At 38.2% G+C, this 23,777-nt stretch overlaps 1 protein-coding gene across 5 annotated transcripts; it reads left to right on the forward strand.

Annotated features, from left to right (window-relative positions):
* Positions 1-99: 99 nt before the first annotated feature.
* Positions 100-23,438, forward strand: LOC115445882 (vacuolar protein sorting-associated protein 35). Of its 5 annotated transcripts, none has more exons than XM_030172368.2 (19): positions 100-241; positions 1,444-1,524; positions 1,943-2,063; positions 2,471-2,664; positions 3,627-3,755; positions 4,701-4,786; positions 5,258-5,351; positions 5,500-5,598; positions 5,906-6,034; positions 7,023-7,127; positions 10,015-10,190; positions 12,947-13,166; positions 13,611-13,720; positions 14,170-14,338; positions 14,672-14,769; positions 16,116-16,294; positions 20,236-20,369; positions 21,026-21,199; positions 21,795-23,438. In XM_030172368.2, exons 2-19 carry the CDS (start codon positions 1,450-1,452, stop codon positions 21,951-21,953), a joined length of 2,451 nt encoding a protein of 816 aa, XP_030028228.1. In that variant the 5' UTR covers positions 100-241; positions 1,444-1,449; the 3' UTR covers positions 21,954-23,438. The 5 variants fall into 5 exon arrangements, with proteins under 5 accessions (XP_030028228.1, XP_030028224.1, XP_030028225.1 ...); XM_030172364.2 differs by having other exon boundaries at positions 126-331; XM_030172366.2 differs by having other exon boundaries at positions 127-331; positions 10,015-10,163.
* The last annotated feature ends 339 nt before the right edge of the window (positions 23,439-23,777 follow it).

Here is a 23,777-nt window from a genome sequence, read left to right on the forward strand (position 1 = left end):
TACTCATGTTTATTGGATAGTGTTGATACTAGGTACATGTTTTTTTACCTGATTAATGACGTTGAACATAATTTACGTACGTTGTCGAAGTATTGTTGACAAATGGCAACAAATCTTATAACTGTCATTTGTCAAGAGATCTGTCAAACGTTTACGGCAAACTCCTACGACAATTTTTACACTATTTGTTATACAAAAAGACCTTATCAGGCGTTTTTATTGCAACGGATACGTATTACAGGTGCGTTGCGAAATATCCTTTCTGCATTTCACATGTTAAAACGTACATATGGCCGGAATAAGCCACCCGTTCCTTTACATTTGGTCTACAGTGAGTTTGTGATTATATCAGGTTTTTTATCTGTTTATTACATGATTGGTGATTGTTTTTAGAGTTCTGTAGCAACGGAAACGCTGTTGGGACATGTTGAGGGCTTTTTTGTGCAAGTTATGTTAAAATCGGGGTTCTGTACAGAAATAATATTATGAAGAGGCGTTACTATTACTTCTGTACATTTACGAAACAAGAAACGCCTCTTCATTGCTAGCTTACATCACGCATGATATGTTAATTAGTTTTAAAATTAGAATTACCAAAAAATAATCAAAATATTGATGAGAACCTATTAGTTTGTTGAAACAGATAAAAAAAAGTGGAGCTAAGGTAATTAAATAGTTTAATTGATGAACTAAAAGTATAACAATTTATTTAAAAAAAAAAACAACTACAAAACCCTCACAATCATAATATTTCAGATCTCTGCAAGAGTTTAGACTTACATTCAGTATACTATGAAATAGAATTCCATAGTCCATTTCTGTATCTTTCTAAAGTCTATAGCCTGTATCAGTTATACTCAACCTGCAGCCATAGTAAATTTTCTTTAGGCTTATAGAAGATTTTTAGGGTAAACTTGTAACATAATTGATGAAATTGTATTAAGTTTGCGCTGATTATTAACATGATTTATGTAAGATTGTGCTTTATTTGTGACTAACATTGTAAAGGTTTTGAAGGCAGCCATAATTTTTTTTGAAATGAAACTACTTTTCGGATTCTATCACATTTTTTTTATTTTTGATTTTCTCCCCACATTTTGAAGACTGCAGCCTTCATGGTCACCATGTCAATGTCTAACATTTGCGTAAACATAATAAATCATCATATCAATTTTTTTTTATTCATTAGTTCCACCATACAATTTCTTAAATTTTGGATGTTTTTATTACATAGAGACAACTAAGTGCTTCAGATAATGATTATTGATCACCATTACCTACATATACATATTAGAAGAATCATTGATTTTAACAAAGCTGCTACTTTAATAATGAGTAATAAAAATAAGAACAACTTTAAATATGTTAAATTACCTTTTTTTCTTTAAAAATAGTTTTGCAATTATAATTTTTAAATTGGAATAATTAAAATTTTGTTATAAGGCACAAATGACAAACCAGGCATCTCCCGTGGAGGAGCAGGAGAAACTCCTGGAAGAAGCCCTCAATGTTGTTAAAGTTCAGGTAAGTGTATAAAAAATTATACAGGGTCGACTCGGCAAGGCTAGTTACAGCAAATTGTTTGGAACTTTAATGATATTTTGACATGCAGATATTTCAAATATAATGTACGGTCAATGAGAAAATTTAATAAAAAACATAGTTCGAAAATATTTGTTGGTTATTAATTTGAAATAGTATTAATTGCCATAACTACATACTCGAGAGACCTATCACCAATTTTTCTTATGAAAATAACTAGGTTGGTAAGCCAACCGATATAGAAATGTAAGAAGTCTAAAAAATTTACCACTGAAAGATGATAGATAAACATACAAGGTATGGCAGTCACCTTGCGACATTAGATAAGCCTCCTTAAAACCAGTAATTATGGTATCCTATGGTCGTTCAAACCGAATGTCATACATTATTTCTCTTGCAGGCGTTTCAAATGAAGCGATGTCTGGACAAGTCCAAGTTGATGGATGCATTGAAACATGCCTCCACGATGCTTGGAGAGTTGAGGACCTCGCTGCTCTCGCCCAAGAGTTACTACGAGCTGTGTATCCTTTGCTAAACATGTTTATACTTGAAGGGATAAGTGAAGTTTCTACTATACATTTCGACGAACTGTAATCACCCGTATTGTTAATCGACAATATTATATCGGCCTGTTGAACCCACACAGGCTAATTCCTGAACGCGACTCCCGTGGTCCATTATAGCGGGTTTTTCATTTTCATTCTAGCATTAAGACGGGCGTTACATTTGTAAGTTTTACCCGCGTAAGTTCTCTATCTTACGAAAAAAATATTAGAGTAAACAAGAACGCAAACTACAGTAATAAATATGTATATTCTTCCCGAACTACAACTTGCGTAGTGACATTCCCGCCCATGACCAAACTGATCGTTAACCGGGCGGATACCTGCATCCTACCACCATCATCTATCCCTTAACTCGACACCAGACATGGCGATCACGGACGAGCTCCGCCACTTGGAGCTGTACCTTCTCGAGGAGTTCCAGAAAGGTCGGAAGGTGGCAGATTTGTACGAGCTGGTGCAGTACGCGGGCAACATCGTGCCGCGGCTGTACTTGCTCATCACAGTGGGGCTGGTGTACATTAAAACCAACTCGAATCTCAGGAGGGATTTGTTGAAGGTGCGTTTTGCCGATCTTAGAACTTAAACGTGGTGGAATAAACCCTCTTAGTGATAGAGATCTTTTCGCAACAGAGGGACCGTGTTGTGGGTTTTATCGGCGTAATATTTCCTTCCATAAACCATCTGTTTCTTGGTTTAATAGTAAACAGAAGAGATCGCTCTTAGTTGGCCTTATACTGTCTTACATATAAAAAATTCGCAATGCTATGCTTAGTTTAAACACAAATTTACTCGATCTGTAAGTCAAACACCGCCGTCTTGCCTCTTAATAAGATACACTAGGAAACCGATGATGTTCTTGACAGCTATTTAAGCAATTCTCATTCATCTCTTAACGCTAAAGCGAGTTTATAAGTAAGACTATTACATAAACTGTAGTTAAGTTTATTTATGTGGTTTTTGTTAAACTAAAGTGTAAAAATAAAAATATATCTATCTATGGTCGCAGCGTATGTGTTCTTAATAATAATAAAATACTATCACGTAGGCGAACAAAGTTGCACTTATGATACGTCAAAACAAAACATAAGAAAAAATATTATTATTTCTAAACAACTATTAAAATTACTTATATAACTATGGACATTTTAAATTAGGGATAAAATTTATAATAAAGACAAGGTACAAACCGACAATGTTACTTTGAGTTCCTCATTGGGGCAGGTAAGAAGCCAAACATCAACAGTATAAATTCTTTTAATACTCAGAAACGAATCTAGATCAAGTTGTACAAAACACAACGGTTTAGGCTCAAGCGTGAGAGCAACACCCCAGATTTTACCCCAGAAGAGAACTATTTCGACATTACTGAAGTGTTGGACGATATGCGCGGGCGCAACCCGTGAGCTTTTGGTTTATTGTACCAAATTTCAACCTAATTGCTGCAGCGTTTTAGTAGTGTTTAATTCTAAAAAACATCTATTTTTCATACATGTAATATTAAGATATTATTAATCGCAGGACTTGGTTGAAATGTGCCGCGGAGTTCAACATCCATTGCGCGGTTTGTTTCTGAGGAACTATTTGCTTCAATGCACGCGGAACGTTCTGCCGGACACTATAGAGGCTCAGAACGAGAATGAAGGAACTGTAAGTTACTAATTACTATGAATATCATCATTATCGATAACACGATTTATTGTTGAACAATGAACATAGGAAATCTCTAACGATTTTTCGACAGACGTGTATTTAAACAGCCTACATTCAAGGAGTTCCTGCGATCTATACCAGTTGGAATATGCACTTAAGTATATTAGGTATTGTTTTTTTGTATTTCTTTGTATGAGGAGACGAGGTTGCCGTTCGCCTGATGGTAAGCGATACGACCGCTACAATGTCCTTCAAAGCGGAACACAACAGTGACTATACACTGCTGCTTGGCGGCAGGAATAGACATTGCGGTGGTACCTGCCCAGGCGGACTCTCATATATGAGAGACCTACCGATTTGTATTTGAACTTTATATTACAAGACTTCTCACTCAGGATTACAACTCGTGTAAGTCAGGAAAGAAATGGGGACCGCGTTAGACGACACTTTGCGGTTAAATATGGGTATACCTAGTTAATAGAGCATTTGACTATATTTAATTTTGTTGTTAATTTTTTTATATGTACCAATTAATACAAATAAAAAGTTTTCCTGTAAAACGGCATTAAAATTCGATATGAAATTTGGCAGTAATTAATATTTCAAATATTGCTACACGCAGAAGTGGGCGCGAAGTTCAGATATCGCTCCATCTCTTTCTTTCGCACGCATTGTAATTCCCGATGACGTCACATGCTAGTATTTCTTCCCTTTTCTGTTGACACTCACGCCTACTACTTAATTTCAATATCTTATAACTTGTATATTTTTCATCACATTTCAATGATTTCTTCTGTTTTAGAATTTATAAGAAATACATATTTTATTAAAGTTATAAAAAACGTCAAATAGCCTATTTTATGAACGTGTTTCTTTGTAAGGTTTATCTGGTTTCCTGCCATTTCATCCTTGAAGAAATGACAATATTGTTCATTCAAACAGGTCCGTGACGCGATAGACTTTGTCCTGATGAACTTCGCCGAGATGAACAAGCTCTGGGTGAGGATGCAGCATCAGGGACATTCCAGGTATGCATGATATCGGTAGTCCATTTCTAGGAGGTGGTACACTCGTCAAAGACCTTATACGTTGTGTCTGAAGTAAATTTATATTGATTCTTTCACCATACTATACTATAATATTTTACAGAAATAATGGTATTTGTAACAATTCATAGTATCTGCTTACCCCTACGGTTTGGAGGCGTGGTACCATGTATGTAAGTTTGATAGTTTGCCATGTGACAAAACTTTTAATGCGGGGAATTCATTAAGTTCTTCCATTAGTGCGACGAATCAAGCCGGGTATGTCGGGGGTAGTAGCACGCTATGCACGTCGGCGTACCAAACGCATTAGAGATGGCTACTAAATACCATTCTCTACCAAACAAACACTGCGGTATAATGTGGAAACAGTCTGTCGGTACATTGAGCTAGGCTGGAGATGGGGTGGGAGGCATGGGATCCCCATATTTGACTTCGGTGTATATCATGGTGCAGAGACAAAGAGCGTCGCGAACGCGAACGTTCGGAGCTGCGTATCCTGGTGGGCACCAACCTGGTGCGCCTCTCGCAGCTGGAGTCGGTCACGGAGGACGAGTACCGCCGGCTCGTGCTGCCCGGCATCCTCGAGCAGGTCGTCAGCTGTCGCGACGCGATCGCTCAGGAGTACCTCATGGAGTGCATCATACAGGTACTGTACTACGCTGTGCAGCAGCTCGCAGCTGGAGTCGGTCACGGAGGACGAGTACCGCCGGCTCGTGCTGCCCGGCATCCTCGAGCAGGTCGTCAGCTGTCGCGACGCGATCGCTCAGGAGTACCTCATGGAGTGCATCATACAGGTACTGTACTACGCTGTGCAGCAGCTCGCAGCTGGACATTTAAATAGTTACAGGTCCCAGCCTATACCGGAGTCCGGACTGTTGTCCGTTCGATGTGGGGTTGCGCTGCCCCCCTGAATTTTGTATGTCGACTTATTGTTGTCCGCAGGTTTTGATATTTTAATTATCTATAAGTTATTCGTGATCGTGGCCGTTATAATTAATAAAAATAATAGTTTTTCAATTCGAACCGGCAGTTCTTGAGATTAGCGGGTTCAAACAAACAAACTCTTCAGTTTTATATAATAGACGTGTGTGTGATGTACAGGTGTTCCCGGACGAGTTTCACCTGGCGAACCTGCAACCGTTCCTCAAGTCGTGCGCCGAGCTGCAGCCGGGAGTCAACATCAAGAACATCATCATAGCGCTCATAGATAGACTTGCTTCTTACAGTCAGGTGAGAGATACCATAAACACGGCCACTTCATTAACAGGAGGGTCTTAAATAAGTTGACACGGCCCGGCGGCCGCCTCAAGGACCCCATCAACACCGGGCGGCTCTTTGTCGGGCTGTAAAGCAACGGTTACCCCAACATAACTACTCAGTCGCCCCCCAAGAAGGCTGGGCTGTAGTAATAAGGGAGTTTCAGCGCGACAAAAAAAAAGGTCTTAAATCCAGTGACATGTAAATTTTGCTTATCGTTTGCGATACGGTAACCCTTATGGGTTTTGCGTTAGCATCATTCGTTTTGTAGCAATTCTTATGGCTTTTTACTGATACTTTTGGAGTTAAAAAAAATTATCAACCAAAGACATTAAACTGTATAGTTAGTTAATAGTCTATAGAGCGGACATCAGGATCAAATTTGCGCTCCAAAAGTTATTACCAATTGGTAATAAGTCGTTGTCTTTTTGAAATGTCGTGTGACAAGCCACAGCGACCTTGGATATTAATAAAAATAACATACTTACAGAAAATATACTAATATTTGCATTAAAAACGTGCAAATCACGATATGGACTGATTATGAAGTATTTTACATTGGTGTTTTGTTATTTCACATTAGATTGAGTAACCATCGCATGAGCGCGAAATTTTTGTATGACAATCTTACCAATGTCCATTCTATATAACGCACTCTTAATAAAATAATGACCCATTTCAAAATTGTTAATTTGTGGCAATCGTCTGAAAAGTAATTTTTGTTTTCTACCTTTTTTTTGAAGTTGCTATAAAATTGAGCTTATTAAAGATAGATAAAAAATAAAACCTATAGCATGAAAAAAAATTGGATAAACTAAAAGGTCGCAAACAGAATTTGGTTGTTTGACGATTCCCACAAATTGGCAATTTTGGAATGGGTCATTATTTTATTAAGAGTGCGATAATGTTGGAACTCTTTGTTATCATACATAAACTAGACAGTGTCTATTTCTGTTTGCAGAGGAACGAAGGCAACGTAAATCTAAGCGTGGTGTTGGAGGACGGTAAGGAACAAGAGGTGCAGTTGTTCGAAGTATTCTCGGATCAAGTGGCCGCCATCACTCAGGTAAATATACTAGGTGACAGAATTAGAAAGAGACAGAACATTAATACGGATAACAAGGAATAGGGTACCGGACTCATTTTTGTTCTTTACTATTATAAAATATTTACATAATATAAATTATAACACAGAAGGAATTTTTAAAATCCGGTAAAAAATCAACAAGTTATAAGTCTTTGAATTTCGGTGGAAGGGGTAATTAGCAAGAAAGAAAGAAAGAAAGAAAGAAAGAAAAGATTTTATTATTGCACACAAACAGTATAACGTGCACATAGTAAACAGATAAAGAATAAAAACATAAAAATTAAAAAGAAATGTATTATACCTATTGTGCCAACAATGGGAACCCTCATTCAGCTTCTTGCTGCAGTACCAGTCTAATACTGCAGCGCTGATTTTCAATGAGGTACCCCGGGTGACATACGGACACTAAGTAGGTGTATTACGCAAGTGAAGATAAAATATAAATACGTATACAAACATAACATAAACAACAAATACAAGTGAAACGAACAATTCAGAACAAGTCATGAATGCTCATCCAGCGTGTTACATAACTACCCACGCATTATAGAAAATGTTGCTCGCAATGACGTTTTACAAACAGACGCGTCATACACTAACAAAATGGCACATAAAAAACGGCGCACTATTTGCTATAGTCACGTACCTGTACATATAATTATAAATTGGCTAGAAGAAGGAATAAAAAGATGCAGCATACATTCGTTAGAAAAGGATATATATACATCGACAGTTACGTAACAACGTTAGTGCCGCACGCTTATTGGCCGTCGAGTCGGGCAATTACCTTACTTTCGTCTTGGCAGTATTGAGCTCGGACAACGTATCTATGTAATAAAAACATCTTAGGTCGCTCGCATCTGACTCCGTGAGCGACAGAAGAGGGGGGACCGAGACAAAAACGCATGCCATCACTCTCGCCACCATAAGCGTGCGAACTGCATGCCGCGCTAATAACAAATATTATTAAGTGCTTAGAAGAAGCAAGAAACAGAAAAGAGACGAAATACCCTCATGTGACGTCATCGGGAATTACGACGCGTGCGAAAAAAGAGATGAAGCGATATCCCCACATCGCGCCCACTTCTGCACGTTACAATATTTTAAATGTGAATTACTCGCTCATTTTTTAACCAATTTTTATGCAGTTTTGACAGCAGTGCTTCTTTTTCGTATTATTAACCATTATATGTAGAATAATGGACAAAATCAAGCATAGGCCGGTCCCCTATTATACTCTGCCGTGCTAAGCGCAAAAGCGGTATGTCAGCGAAACCTTATTTCGAGATAATCAAAGTTTTGTAAATATAGTTTTATAGTTTTGCATGTAAAACTGAGATAGAGAAACTCTTTTAAGGTTTTTTTAACAAGTTCTAAACAAGATACCGTTATTTAGGTAAGTTTATTGGATGGGTATTTCTTTAAACTATCTGACGACATAAAAATCAAGATTTTCTATTTATTTTTTGAGATACCGCTTTTGTGCTTAGTGCGTTAGTACTGCCGTCGTAAGGAAAAATGTTTCTACATATAATTTTATATGAAAAATTATGTTAGAATTTTTTTTTGTGATTACGAATACATACCTATTTATTTAATTTTTAAAAAGATTCCTGATAGGTTTTTATTATGACGGCAGTATAATATACCAATGCTTAGTGATAGAAGTGGGTTATTTCCAAAGATTCATATTTCAGGGTTGTACATCATTATGTAATTATTGACTTTCTTGAACAATACACTTCTTACCATCAGGTCCAGAGAAGCTATTGAACTATTTGTATAAAAAGGAATCTACATTTGTAAGTTTTACTTACATAAGTTACTCGACTATATTACGGAATAGACCGGCATAATAGGGTAGTTTCTAATGTTTGATTTAGTTTATTATTTTATATGCAACAGAAAGTAATATGAAAAAAAAAATCTTCTGTAAAATCAGCATCAAAATTGGTTAAAAAATAAAGCAATTATTCATATATGTAATATTGTTGCGAGCAAAAGTAGGGGTGTGGTGGGGATAACGCGCTGTCCTTTTCTTACTCACGCAACGTTATGACCGGTGGTTTTAGGTGACGGCACATTTTAATATTACTGTCATTTGTCAGCTTCCCTTTCCACCAAATTTCAAAGCTTTGTAACTTATTTATTATTGCGTGGATTTAAAAAATTGTTTTTCCGATAGATTTTGTATATTTTTAATAAATGTATTTTTAAATAATTGTCAACTACTCTATTGTGTCGATTGGCGTGAGATGGTCATCTCTCGTCATTCGATACTCTATGCAGAGGCCACACTACTTACCATCAGGTTCAATGGAGTAGCTTTATAAAAAAAATAATTAAACAAAACTATTTATATTATTATTTAGTATTAAAATTATCAAGTTGATTACTATTTGCCGTGGTTGTTTAAATGTTAAAAATTGCTGACCAAAGAGTCATTTATATTACCACCTTTGCGTAAGTAAAACTTACGAATATAATACCCGTTTACAAAAATGCTTCGGAACTAATGTCACTATTATTTACTGGTGGTAGATTCCATATGAGAGAGTCGGCCTGGGTAGGTACCACCGCAATGTCTATTTATGCCGCCAAGCAGCAGTGTATAGTCACTTTTGTGTTCCGGTTTGAAGGACATTGAAGCTAGTGTAACTACTGGACATAATAAGACTTAACACCTCACGTCTCAGGATGGTGAGCGCAGTGGAATACCTAACAATACTTTGTAATTCAAGGTGTTGGATGGTGTTTCTACTGTTTATTGGCGGTCGTATTGCTCACCATCAGGCGAACGGCAAGCTTGTCTCGTCATTCAAAGCAATAAAAATATATATTACATTTTATTCAAATGGATTGTTAGAGTCGCACAGACATGCCGCCAGAGGACATGTTGAGCCTCCAACTGGCACTCCTCAAGCTGGCCCAGAGGTGCCATCCGGATAAATTGAACTACGTAGACCGCGTGCTGGCGCACACAGACAAGATCTGCGTCGACATCCACCAGGCTAGGTACTGTCCGAACATCTTTAAAAAAGTGTATGTATGTGGCATTTTCTATATTTATAATTTATAAGTCAATACGTCAGTTTCTAGGGACTGATACTGGTTACGCAATTGGTTTGTCTATTGTCTTAAAACAGTCTATGGATTTGCAAAAACTTGCACATTAATAGTCTATACCGTAGACTAATATTAAAACTCTATAGATACTGGTCTATAGACCGTCTATAGATACTTGTCGTATAGACGATTATCTATAGACAGTATAGATATTTGTCGTATAGACAATTGTCTTTAGACCGTCTATAGATACTTGTAGTATAGACGATTATCTATAGACCGTCTATAGATACCTATCGTATAGACAGTCTATAGAAGATTGTCTAAAAACCGTCTATAGATACTTGTATAGAAAGTCTATAGAGTATAGAAATTGGCCTATTTGCCTGTTACAGTACCGTACGTATCCTGCCGTTGTTTATAAATGGTCTCTCCACAATAGTCTGAAAAAATAAATAAATATAGAACTGTTTAAGACAATTTTTCTAAATTATTCCTTATCGTAGCATGATTGTAAATATTTAGTTTAATAAAGTCCGTTTCCAGAGAGCGTTAAAAATACACTATAATATTTGATGTTAATAAACAATGCCAGCAGCTATCTTCATATCAATTGCGAAGATGGACCGAACAGATTTTTTTTTGACGTGGTTACATATTTCGATAGATTTATCCCAAGATCGGTCTGAAGATAGTTATTGAGATCGTTTATTGATTTTATGCTTGAATAGTATAATAAAGATGAAGCTTAATTTGTTCTCTCGAAACAGATGTAATTATTATCTTAAGCTTCTATCAAACTATCCTTTTATTTTAATTTTGTATGATTAATTGTAGTTCCTAGGGACTGACTTTTTACCTTGAGTCAGTACTTAGGGGTATTTAAAGGTCAGATGGGTTGTTAGAGGGTCTAAAATTATGCAAAATATTGAAACTACATATTAATCTATCTGATTTTACGACTATATGTAGTTTACAGTCAGGTTGAACTACAAACTTTCCAAGTTTCAAATTAATTTATGTATGTCAATCAACACAGTATTATTTTATATTAGCTTTTGCTCGCGGCTTCGCCCGCATGAAGGTTTTCAGGTATATAAGTCCCGCTATATATTTCCCGTGATAGATAGTAGCTTATGTCCTTCCCAGGGTCTCGAACTATCTCCATACCGAATTTCATCTAAATCCGTTGGGTAGTTTTTGAGTTTATCGCGTTCAGTCAGGCAGACAGATGTGGTCGGGGTCTTTAATTGATAATAAACTTTTTTTATTTTTTTTTTAAGACGAACAATCCCGTCATATATAATTGTTGCATAACTTTAACCGTTTACGCAGAGCACGAAACTCGCTCTCAAAAGTAATTAATTTTCCGCGTTTTTGCAACAATTTTCATTACTGCTGTGCTCCTTCCACCTATAGCCTTCCTCGATAAATAAGCTATCCAACACAAAAATATTTGCCAATTCGAAACAGTATTTCCTGAGATTAGCGCGTTCAAACAAACTCGTCAGCTTTATTTAAAAATATATCTTTTATATACCTAAGTACTGACATGCATGCGCTGGTAAAGTATTGCTTATTTCAGTGAAGTTCTAACAATCGATAGTCATTTTAACTGATTTCGATATTTTAATGACATTTTAAGATGTGAAGTCTACCAATCCGCACTAGGCCAGCGTGGTGGACTAAGGCCTAATCCCTTTCAGTAGTAGAGGAGGCCCGTGCCTAACACTAGGACAGTATATAATACAGGGCTGTATAATAATACTCAATTTTATAGATAATGTGAATTTTGAATTTTTTCATCTACTGTTGTTGCTACCTGTAATACTTTCTACTTATTGTTAGAACTTGACTGATGATTTATATTATCGGAACTGTAACGTAGTTTTTGTTATTATAGAGTTTGGGGCTGGTGTTGGTTAAAATAATGCTTATGGTGTTGTGTCATGGCCGATGATATTGTTCTAGATATATCAAGCAATAAAATTAACCCCTTTTTAGTAAAGTATTTTATTGTATTTTAGGAAATGTGGTATCAAGGAATTAAAATTATTTACAAGAATGTGGGGGAAAACTTTTATTAAAATTAAACTTTTTTTGGATATTATCGCAGGCTGCAAAGTCTTCGAAACGTCGGGAGTAAATTTAAATATAAAAGCCGCGATAAAATCGGAAAAATAGTTTAATTTTAATATCTAACATTCGCGTAAACATATGAAAACTTTTTAAGACAGTTTTTAACCGACTTCCAAAAAAGGAGGAGGTTTTGTTGAATGTAGTCTCGAGTGATGAGCTAGGTGCAGTGCTGTCCAGTGTAGTGCAGTGCTTTTAGTTGTGGATGCTGTTGCTTTAACGCAGTCGTTGTGGACACATCCCTCAATGGGAACCACGCTCGTCATTCAGATCAGAAATTTTGATTTGATTTGAAACTCTATTTGCATGATTTGATCAGTCTAGTCTATTTTTGTAAGAGCATTATCTCGATAAATTAGTGGCGCTCATGATATAATAACTCGAGTCTAAGTGTAAACCTAGATGTGAATAAATAATATTAGTCAAAAGGGTGAAATTATTTGTTGTTCAAGTGAATAAATAGGTTATAACTTTGAGATTTTGGTCGCCATTTTAGTTCAGATTTTGAACAAATAGTTTATATGGACGTTCGTGTCTATAAAATATCCTCATGATACTAACCAAAAATTGTACATAACCTAATTCTCTCTCAACAGCGGTAAACAAACTCTTGAGCACAACACGCCGGTATTCAAGGAACTGATGAAGATCCTCAAGTTACCAGCTGACCATTACAAGAACATCCTCACACTGATCAAGTTACAGAACTACGCGCCCCTCATCAGACACCTGAACTACCCTGGCAGGATAATGATTGCGGTACACCTGGTCAACGATGTTCTGGAGAGTGATACGATGATCTCAACTCCTGAGGATGTGAGTTGTGTTTTGAATATGCGTACTGTAGTCTAGTTATCAGAATTCGGTTTTTATGTTCGATATCTCCCACTTAAGTTGTTGTATCACCCAAATAGCAAATTTATGGTAGAGCATTTAAAGATTAATCCCCTTGTTTATAGACGTTATTTATCTAAGGACGGAGCATTGCTGTGATAACAAGTCTGTTTCTCCGCTTCGTTTATGTCACAGCTTGCTGTTTGTTCAGCTTTCTTTATCTGACAGCCAACTAGATTAAAGTTGTATCTAAATATTAGCCAATCACAACGGCCCTGTGTTTACGCACTGCGAAGGGTGCTATGTCGTCAGCACTGAGAAACATACTTGTTATCACAGCAATGCTCCTTCCTTAGATAAATAACTTCTATGAATAAGGTACTTCAGACTATTAGGAGCGGTTCATCTATATTATGTTGGTTGTAGGTGGAATCAGTGTTAGCGATGCTGGATGTCTTGGTGAAGGATCAATCAGACCAGCCCACATCGGAGCCCGACGTTGAAGACTTCACCGAGGAGCAGGGATTGCTCGCCAGGTATACCTAGCTGGCCAGTGGCTAGATAAGTGTTTTTTAGAAATCTCCCAATATTTGAGCGAAATCAATTGATTTGATTACAAATTATCATTTCATAACAGTTATCAACATACATGTCTATTTAAATAAGTTATAGTTTACTACCATTTGCTTGCCGCTTCGACCGCGTGATGGAGTTTTTTGGGATAAAAATCCCGCTATATTTTTTTTTTACGAGATAGAAAGTAGCATATAACCTTCCTATGGTCTTAAACTATCTCCATACCAAATTTCATAAAAATCCGTGCAGTAGATTTTGAGAAATTTAGTTTTATAATATTATGTATAGATAAAAAAAACTTACGCGAGCAAAACTTACGCGAGAAAAACTTACGCGAGAAAAACTTACGCGAGTAAAACTTACGCACATAACACTCGGCTCATAGTTACTAACACTGTCCCGTGGGCAGGCTGATCCACCACCTGCGCTCGGAGTCGGCGGACCAGCAGTACCTGATCCTCAGCGCGGCTCGCAAGGCGCTGCAGGGCGGCGGCGCGGCGCGGATACAGCACACCTTCCCGCCCATACTCTTCCACGCCTACCGCCTCGCCTTCATGTACAAGGACCTCAAGGAACAGGTATCACCCGATAAATATTCAAGCTTATAATAGCGTAGAGGAAAATCTTGGGCCCCGGTCAAAATAATGGAGCACAAAAAGTTTTTAAGGTTTCTGCGAAGAGCATTGTGAGCTCCCAGACTCCTTTGGTTTGGGAATAAATGGAAGATCTAGGAGTAAATATAGACTATTGACTCGACGAATTCGTTTCTAGAATTTCAGGGACGTAAATACAAAGAAAAAAGTAGCAAAAAATCAAGATACTGATACATAAGTGACATAATATAAATTCTAAAATGTTATTGTTATTTTTATATGATTTATTGAAAATACTATGACGTTATCTTTTGACAGGACGAGATGTGGGAGAAGAAATGCCAGAAGATTTTCCAGTTCTGCCACCAAACCATCAGCATGCTAGTGAAGGCTGAACTAGCCGAGTTGCCGCTCAGGTTGGTATCATTATGTCATAGAAGTTACAACGAAAAAACCTGAGGGTCTACTTCGAAAAACGTACGTCGAAATGTCGCTCCGAAACGAAGAAACGACGAAATTCGAAACTTTACTACCAAATTACTTCGGATCCGTCACCGTTCTGTAGCTTACCTTAGAGGTAGGATCAATGCCCCGTATTTTTTTTTTTTGTGGAAAGCAGTCAAACTTTATCCTCGCAGATGGTTTTAAAAAGTGATGGCGAAACCCTTATAGCGGCAAATAATAAGACGCTCAACTATTTGCTGTGTTTTTAATTTTAACGCGCGCGGCCTTCCGGCTTGAAGAACGAGTACCGACTGGTGCGGCGAGGAAAACCGAACACGCACGAGTCACGTTCGGGTATCTCCGGCGCAGCCGAGCGACGACGGTCGAAGTCCTTGCGGCGCGCTCATCAGGCGCTACACCCTAAAAGTTGTGTCAAATTCTATCCCCCTTATTCATAAATGTTTTTTATCTAAGGACGAAGTAAAGCTGTGATAACAAGCTTGTTTCTCAGTGCCCAACTGCACTAAGAAACAGACATAGGGCCGTTGTGATTGGCTATTATTGTTGTATCTCAATATTAGCCAATCACAACGGCCCTATGTCTACGCACTGAGAAGACTGCCATGACGTCAGCACTGAGAAACAGACTTGTTATCATAGCTTTACTCGGTCGGTAGATAAAAAACGTCTATGAATAAGGGGGTATATCTGAAATATTGCGATGAACGGATCGGATCCGTAACATTTCGCAGTAACAAAACAAAACTATTAGCAATGTAATTCGCTATAAACTGATGGTTTTGGATTCGATTCAAGGGTTCTTCAGCTTATAATATTTGTTTGAGATTTGCACTTCAAAAAAACGCGTGAGTTCTTTATAACTTATACCACAATTGTCATATGTCATCCGAAACTACGGATTTCGTGTTTCGAAGTAGACCCTCTGATTCGTTAGACCTTGAGAAGTATAGAGGTGTATGCTGCCCAGTATTAAAGTCGACTGCCTTGGTGACGTAGTTGTGTTGCGGTACGACTGCAGTGTTGAGCTCTCTGGTTCGACTCCAGGGTCAGGCAAAGATCAGGGTTTTATACTCAATATCAAAATGGAGGGTGGGTGAAGTCCACCGAACCGCACTAGGCCAGCGTGGTGCACTAAGGCCTAATCTCTCTCAGTAGTAGAGGAGGCCCAACAGTGGGACAATCTAATACAGGGCTGATATTATTTTTTGCGAATTAGTTTGCTCTTCACAAACTAATTCGCTCCTTATTATGGGGTAATTATTGTCTCTATCGGGTTTTGAAATTTATTTATCTCCAGGCTATATCTGCAAGGTGCCTTAGCGATAAGCGAGATCGGCTTCGCGAACCACGAGACGATAGCTTACGAGTACCTGTCGCAAGCGTTCTCGCTTTACGAAGACGAGATATCAGACAGCAAGGCGCAGCTGGCGGCCATCACACTCATCATAGCCACCTTCGAACAGATCAACTGCTTCGGTGAGTGAAGGAAGGTTTTTTTAGAATAGCTCTATGGGTGAAATGTCATGTTATTTATTATCAAGTTTACAGTAATCTATACTTCTATACTATTATATAAAGCTGAAGAGTTTGTTTGTTTGAACGCGCTAATCTCAGGAACTACCGGTCCAAATTGAAAAATTCTTTTTGCGTTGGATAGCCCTTTGTTCGTGGAGTGCTATAGGCTATATATCATCACGCTATACCCAATAGGAGCGGAGCAGTAATGGCTAATCTCAGGAACTACCAGGCCAAACTGAAAAATTCTTTTTGCGTTAGATAGACCTTTGTTCGTGGAGTGCTTTAGGCTATATATCATCACGCTATACCCAATAGGAGCGGAGCAGTAATGGCTAATCTCAAGAACTACCGATTCGAACAGAAAAAATCTTTTTTGTGTTGAATAGCCCTTTGTTTGTGGAGTGCTCTAAGTTATATATCATCACGCTATGACCAATAGGAGCGGAGTAGTAATGAAACATGTTGCAAAAACGGGGACATTTTATTAGTTTTGAGAGCTTCCGTTGCGTGCGCTGCGTAAACGTTATGCAACAATGACGTATGACGGGATTGTTCCTCTTAAAAAGTTCTAAAAAATATATTATAAAACAAAGGCCCCCACTGCATCTGTCTGCCTGAACGTGTTAAACTCAAAAAATACCCAACGTATTAAGATGAAATTTGGTATGGAGACAATTTGAGACCCTGGGAAGAACATAGGCTCCCGGGAAACTAGTACTTTTATAACGGAAAACTTTAGCCTGAAAAACTTTATAACGCGGGCGGAGCCGCGGGCAAAAGCTAGTACTATATAAAGAAATATATTATCTAATTTAATAAACAAAAGCATATAGATCCAAACTAATATTACAGTTCCGTAAATTTTCCACATCAGCCTACCCCGTCTCCATTACAATAGATTAACTTATTCATGGTTAAGATAATTTTATTATTTTCTTTAGAATGTTTCGTCTTATAATTTATATTACTTCACATAAAAAATATATATATATCAAATCAATCTGACTGATTAAAAAGCGGCGATAGCCTAGTTGGTTGTGGAACGGACTGCCGAGATGAATGTCCGCAGGTTCAAATCCCATGGGCACACACCTCTGACTTTTATAAAAAACTAGCTTTTGCCCGCGGCTCCGCCCGCGTTATAAAGTTTTTGGGGCTAAAGTTTTCCGTTACAAAGGTCACACTACATATTTTCCCGGGAGCCTATGTTCTTCCCAGGGTCACAAACTGTCTCCATACCAAATTTCATCTTAATACGTTGGCTAGTTTTTTAGTTTAACACGTTCAGCTAGACAGATGCAGCGGGGGACTTTGTTTTTTAAAATATTTTTGTAGAACTTTTTAAGAGGAACAATCCCGTCATACATCATTGTTGCATAACTTTAACCGTTTACGCAGCACACACAACGGAAGCTCTCAAAACTAATAATTTTCCCCGTTTTTGCAACATGTTTCATTACTGCTCTGCTCCTATTGGTCATAGCGTGATGATATATAGCCTATAGCACTCTAGGAACAAAGGGCTATCCAACACAAAAAGATTTTTTCAGTTCAAACCGGTAGTTCCTGAGATTAGCCATTACTGCTCCGCTCCTATTGGTCATAGCGTGATGATATATAGCTTATAGCGGTCCACAAATAAAGGGCTATCCAACACAAAACGAATTTTTCAGTTGAAACCGGTAGTTCCTGAGATTAGCCATTACTGCTCCGCTCCTATTGGTCATAGCGTGATGATATACAGCCTATAGCACCCCACAAATAAAGGGCTATCCAACACAAAACGATTTTTTCAGTTCAAACTGGTAGTTCCTGAGATTAGCCATTACTGCTCCGCTCCTATTGGTCATAGCGTGATGATATATAACTTAGAGCACTCCACAAACAAAGGGCTATTCAACACAAAAAGATTTTTTCAGTTCGAATCGGTAGTTCCTGAGATTAGCCATTATTGATCCGCTCCTATTGGGTGTAGCGTGATGATATATAGCCTATAGCACTCCACGAACAAAGGGCTATCCAACGCAAAAATATTTTTTCAGTTTGGACCGGTAGTTCCTGAGATTAGCCATTACTGCTCCGCTCCTATTGGGTATAGCGTGATGATATATAGCCTATAGCACTCCACGAACAAAGGGCTATCCAACGCAAAAAGAATTTTTCAGTTCGGACCGGTAGTTCCTGAGATTAGCTATTACTGCTCCGCTCCTATTGGGTATAGCGTGATTATATATAGCCTATAGCACTCCACGAACAAAGGGCTATCCAACGCAAAAAGAATTTTTCAGTTTGGACCGGTAGTTCCTGAGATTAGCGCGTTCAAACAAACAAACAAACAAACTCTTCAGCTTTATATAATAGTATAGATTTAGTTACCAGCGCTTTGTTTATTTATAAATTACAAAAATAAATGTGTATTATAATGGAATTAACTACATGTGATCAGTTTAATGTCTACCTTTACGTAAGTATATTATTAGTCGGTGATTTCACATATTAGTATTTAGATGGTAAAATATTGAAAGTAGATCTGAAAGTTTTTGATTTTAAACACAAAATGTTTGTAAGAAGAAAATAAATATGACATTATACTGAATTAAAAGTAGCACCACGATACAATCAAAAGTTAACGAATAACCTTTCTTGATTATAATTTAAATTGATAATTATATAAGTTTATCATGTAGGTAGACTTAAACTGTTGGTCTGTTTGGCGATCGTGATACCTATTTCTATTACATTTATAGTTTTAATTTGAAAATAAACAGATACTTTTAGTGTAGTGTGGTTATAATTTGAATACTTACTTTTGTTGCTGTTATAACTAATTAATAGGTAAGTACTTATATTTTGATTAATGGATCGAGAATTATCTTCGTTTATTGTTCGATTTTATGAATGTTTCAATTATTTACGCATAATAGGTAATTTAGTATGTATGTCAACGTTTGTTGATTTCGAATCAAGACTAATCCGTTGTCTTAGTTTTTGTTTGCCGATAAATTGCCCCGATATCTTAACTGACGCCAATTTTTTTTACACCGGGTTACCTTTTGAAAAATTTCACCCTTCGCCACTGCTGTGTTATCTGTCTCTCGCTAGTCGAGAGTACGGTTTACGCGTGCGGTAGCTTATCGCACATTTGATTAACTTCGACGATCTAAGTCATCTTCTCCGTGGCATTTTGCGACAATAACATTAAATAAAGTTCTCACGCACTGAAAAATTGATGATAGATTTTAATAATAGTCTTGAAATTTATTTATTTATTTTCTATTTTTAAGAACCCACTGACACTTTTACACTTTATTTATTTCTGAAATGTTTTGTATTTGAACAAAATAAACCAAAGAAATCGGACCTCATATTACAACTATGAAACAGACTTATTTCTGAATACATCTATATATATGTTACAGTTCTTTATTTCTAAAAAGAGAAAAGACATGAAATGTTTGACAGGTAGGAACATTTTGTATTGAAAACTTATATTGTCGTTTTTAGTATTTTCCGTTATTTATTATTTATATTCGTCACCGTTTAATCCATCCCTGGACTTCCACAAATAATTCAAAACCAAAATTAGCCAAATCGGTTCAGCCGTTCTCGAGTTTTAGCGAGACTAACGAACAGCAATTGATTTTTATATATATAGATTATGTGTGTATTCTTTGTGAATTATCGCTTGCTTTAACGGTAAAGGAAAACATCGTGAGGAAACCTGCATACCTGAGAAATTCTCTATAGGGATTTTCAAAGGTGGTGGACTAAGGCCTAATCCTTCTCAGTAGTATAGGAGACCCGTGCCCAACAGTAGGACAGTATATAATACAGTACTGATATTATTATTTATTATTATATTAAAATCTGATTGATTTATTATTTATCGTTTTACGTAGGTGCGGAAAATGCGGAGCCAATGCGCACGCAATGCGCGCTGGCGGCCAGCAAGCTCCTCAAGAAACCGGACCAGAGCCGCGCCGTCGCACTCTGCGCGCATCTCTTCTGGAAGGGACCCAAGGACGGCCAGCAGGTAACATCACATGCACGGGCCCTAGGCACATAACTGTGTGTACCTCATGGTTGCCTATACAAATTGAGGTCTATTAGGGCTCGTGTATCTTCTAGTCTTCTTCCCTTCCATCTTAAGAAGGTTCCTTTTCCTTTCACTTCACCCCCCAAATATCCCCTTCCAACATTCCTCCAGGGTTCTGCAGTCGCTAAGCCGGAGGATTTCAGTATCGCATTCGCAAACAAACAAAAACGTCCTTTAGCGAGGCTTACATTGCCAATAAAACTTCAATAAGTCGACATCCACAAGTAATTTTAATGTGTAAATAATCGTGGTAAACTCATGGTAGTGGGAGGGCGTGCCCACTTCAGTAAAAGACTCCTTTACAAGGGCGTCACGTAGTGCAAGTCTTCCGTTGAATTCGCAATGCTTTTTTATCCCAGCTGCTCTCCCTAGGAAAAATCCGTATCTTCGCCAATGGGCAAATTCAGTTCAACAAATTTTGTAGCTCGCAGAACTCGTGGCAACATGCATGTGGATAGAATTGTAATATTGCCGCCGGTGTAAAAGCACCTGGAACTTCCTAATGTAAACATAGTATTATAGTTTGTCGACCTTTCGCCAAATAATGGCATGAATAAAATAAATTGGGGTGTATGAACGAGTTGTGTGTTTAGTGGCCGCTGAACGAGGGCGGTCGCGCGCTGGAGTGCCTGAAGAAGGCGGCGCGCGTGGCGCAGCAGTGCATGGACGGCGGCGTGCAGGCGCAGCTGCTGGCCGAGCTGCTCGGCCGCTACGCGCTGCTGCGCGAGCGCGGCAACCACCACGCCACCACCAACCTCATCGACGCGGTGCGTACACACACGCACACACACGCACGCACACGCACGCACACGCACACCCACGCACACACACGCACACACACGCACGCACACACGCACGCACACGCACGCACACGCACACGCACACGCCCGCGCACGCACGACATCAAACTATGCATATCTAGTAAGAGGCTGGTATGTTCTGTCGACTGCCGAGAGGTAATCATCTCTCGCCAGTCGACGTTCTATTGGACTCCATTCCATTTACCATTACATGCAGCGGAGCCTCTTTGACGTGGTCGTATAAAAAAACATGTACTACTTGCAGACGGTTCACATACACACACTTAACAGACTCTTACGATCTGACTCGATCCTACATATACATCACGCATCTAACAAGGAATGCTCAACCCACATAGTAGCAGCAGTACTTGCCTTATACTGCTGCTCCACAGCTCTATGCAAAATCTTTGGAAGCTTGACACTCTTACCACTCAACACTTCATAGCCAATGCAGTAGAAAGTTATTTTCGTCAGTCGATACCCCATCTGTACGCCACTCTGTTTATCATCAGCTACAGTAGACTGCCAAGTCCATACTAAAAAAAACACTATTCTACAGATTATCCAGAAAATCCGCGAAGAGCTAGCGAACCTCGACCAATCAGAAGAAGTGGAACAGATAACAAAGCATTTCCACAACACATTACAGCACCTAAAGAACCGCATGGAATGCCCCGACCCGGACGGACTTGGCTACGAAGGTCTAGTATTGTCTTAGTGTCGCGACAATAGCCCCAAGCATAATTGGTTTGCCCAAGTCAGAAATAAGATTGCCCTTTTCAATAAAATTGCCCTGAAAATAAACTTTGCCCGTAACCATAAAATCCCGAATAAGGTGGTCCTCGGTAAAAATATAATTGCCCTGGATAGAAATGAGTTTGCCCTGGATAGTAAAGTTGCTTTTAAAGATATACCCGACAATCATACTAAATGTAACAAGTTTTCTCTACATAGACATATATCTAAACTAGCTAAATTTATTTAAACGTTTTATTTTATTTTTGAAACTGGGCAATCTTGTCTATGCCCTTTGGAATGTAATCACATTCCATACGTATGACATTTATTTGATTATGTTATGATCTGTAAAACCTTTCTTACTAAGCGACACTTAACGCGCAACATGTAAAAGTAAATTTTATTTGACAGTTGCATTAAACAGATAATGTAGATAATACTCATTTAATTGGCGTTTATTTGTGGGAATAGATTAGACGGTGACTTTTGTATTTGATCGGCTTATTCAGTACATCTAGCATTTACACAGAAATTGTCACATAGATTATTTTATTTATTTATATGACCTTCACTGTTGTGCAACGTTGCAGCTCATGTTGCGCGCTAAGTTACGCAGTGGACGAAAGGTTTGTCATTAAGCTCTATAAAGGGTCTTTGATCACGATTATCAAACGCAATTACGAAATTAAAATGCACCGTAAAGTATGCAGTCGGAAACTACTTTCACTTAATCAGACAAAAATTAATGTATTCGTTGGTAAGACGAAAAAATGAGTGATCCGTAGAACGAAAGTTAACGACATAGTCCAGCGGATTAGCAAGCCAATGTAGGAGTGGGCACATAGCTTGCAGAACTGACGTTAGATGGGGTAAACAAGTTCTCGAGTGGAGACCACGTATCGGCCAACGCTGCGTTGGATGCAGGCTACTTTCGACAGGTCCGTCTGGAAATCTTTGGGTCAGGCCTATGTTCAGCAGTGGGCTTCATGTGGCTGATGATGATGCTAAGACGTTTTACATTAATTTGGAATTTAGCTGGATGCAGGCTACTTTCGACAGGTCCGTCTGGAAATCTTTGGGTCAGGCCTATGTTCAGCAGTGGGCTTCATGTGGCTGATGATGATGCTAAGACGTTTTACATTAATTTGGAATTTAGCTGGATGCAGGCTACTTTCGACAGGTCCGTCTGGAAATCTTTGGGTCAGGCCTATGTTCAGCAGTGGGCTTCATGTGGCTGATGATGATGCTAAGACGTTTCATATTTATATGAAATTCATAAATTTTATTTACATTTAATGCTGATTAAGGAAATGTAAAATATCGTGGTCATAGACCCTAAGTATGGTAGATACTGAGCATTGACCATTTTTATATGTAAATAGTCGATATCATTAATATAAGTTATGTTATAAGCGAATGTAAGGTATGTTACAATTTATAGAAGCAATATATGATGTTAATGTAATTTGTGTTTTTTATTTCTATGAAAACCAATTAGGATGTTTTGAAGCCCCAGTTTATCAATTTTTGTCGATTTCAGTTCCAATTCCAATTGTAATTGGAATTTGAATGTTTCTTTCGATTTGCTTTTTATCGGTGTGTAGGTTGAGGCCAGAGGAACAGATGGTTACGTTCCTCTATGGAAGGGAAAGATATCCAGTCAGGCAGATGTTGTTGTGACCGGCCGCGGCCCCTCCGACGATTCCTATTCGGAGGTGGTATACGAGTATATGCTGCGCGGCGCGCAAATTTTGCCATCGCAATCCAGTATCGTCTGTCGCCATCTAGTGTCTAGTGCGTTCAT

Source organism: Manduca sexta, chromosome 4, assembly GCF_014839805.1.
Source record: "Manduca sexta isolate Smith_Timp_Sample1 chromosome 4, JHU_Msex_v1.0, whole genome shotgun sequence".
Taxonomy (NCBI): domain Eukaryota; kingdom Metazoa; phylum Arthropoda; class Insecta; order Lepidoptera; family Sphingidae; genus Manduca; species Manduca sexta.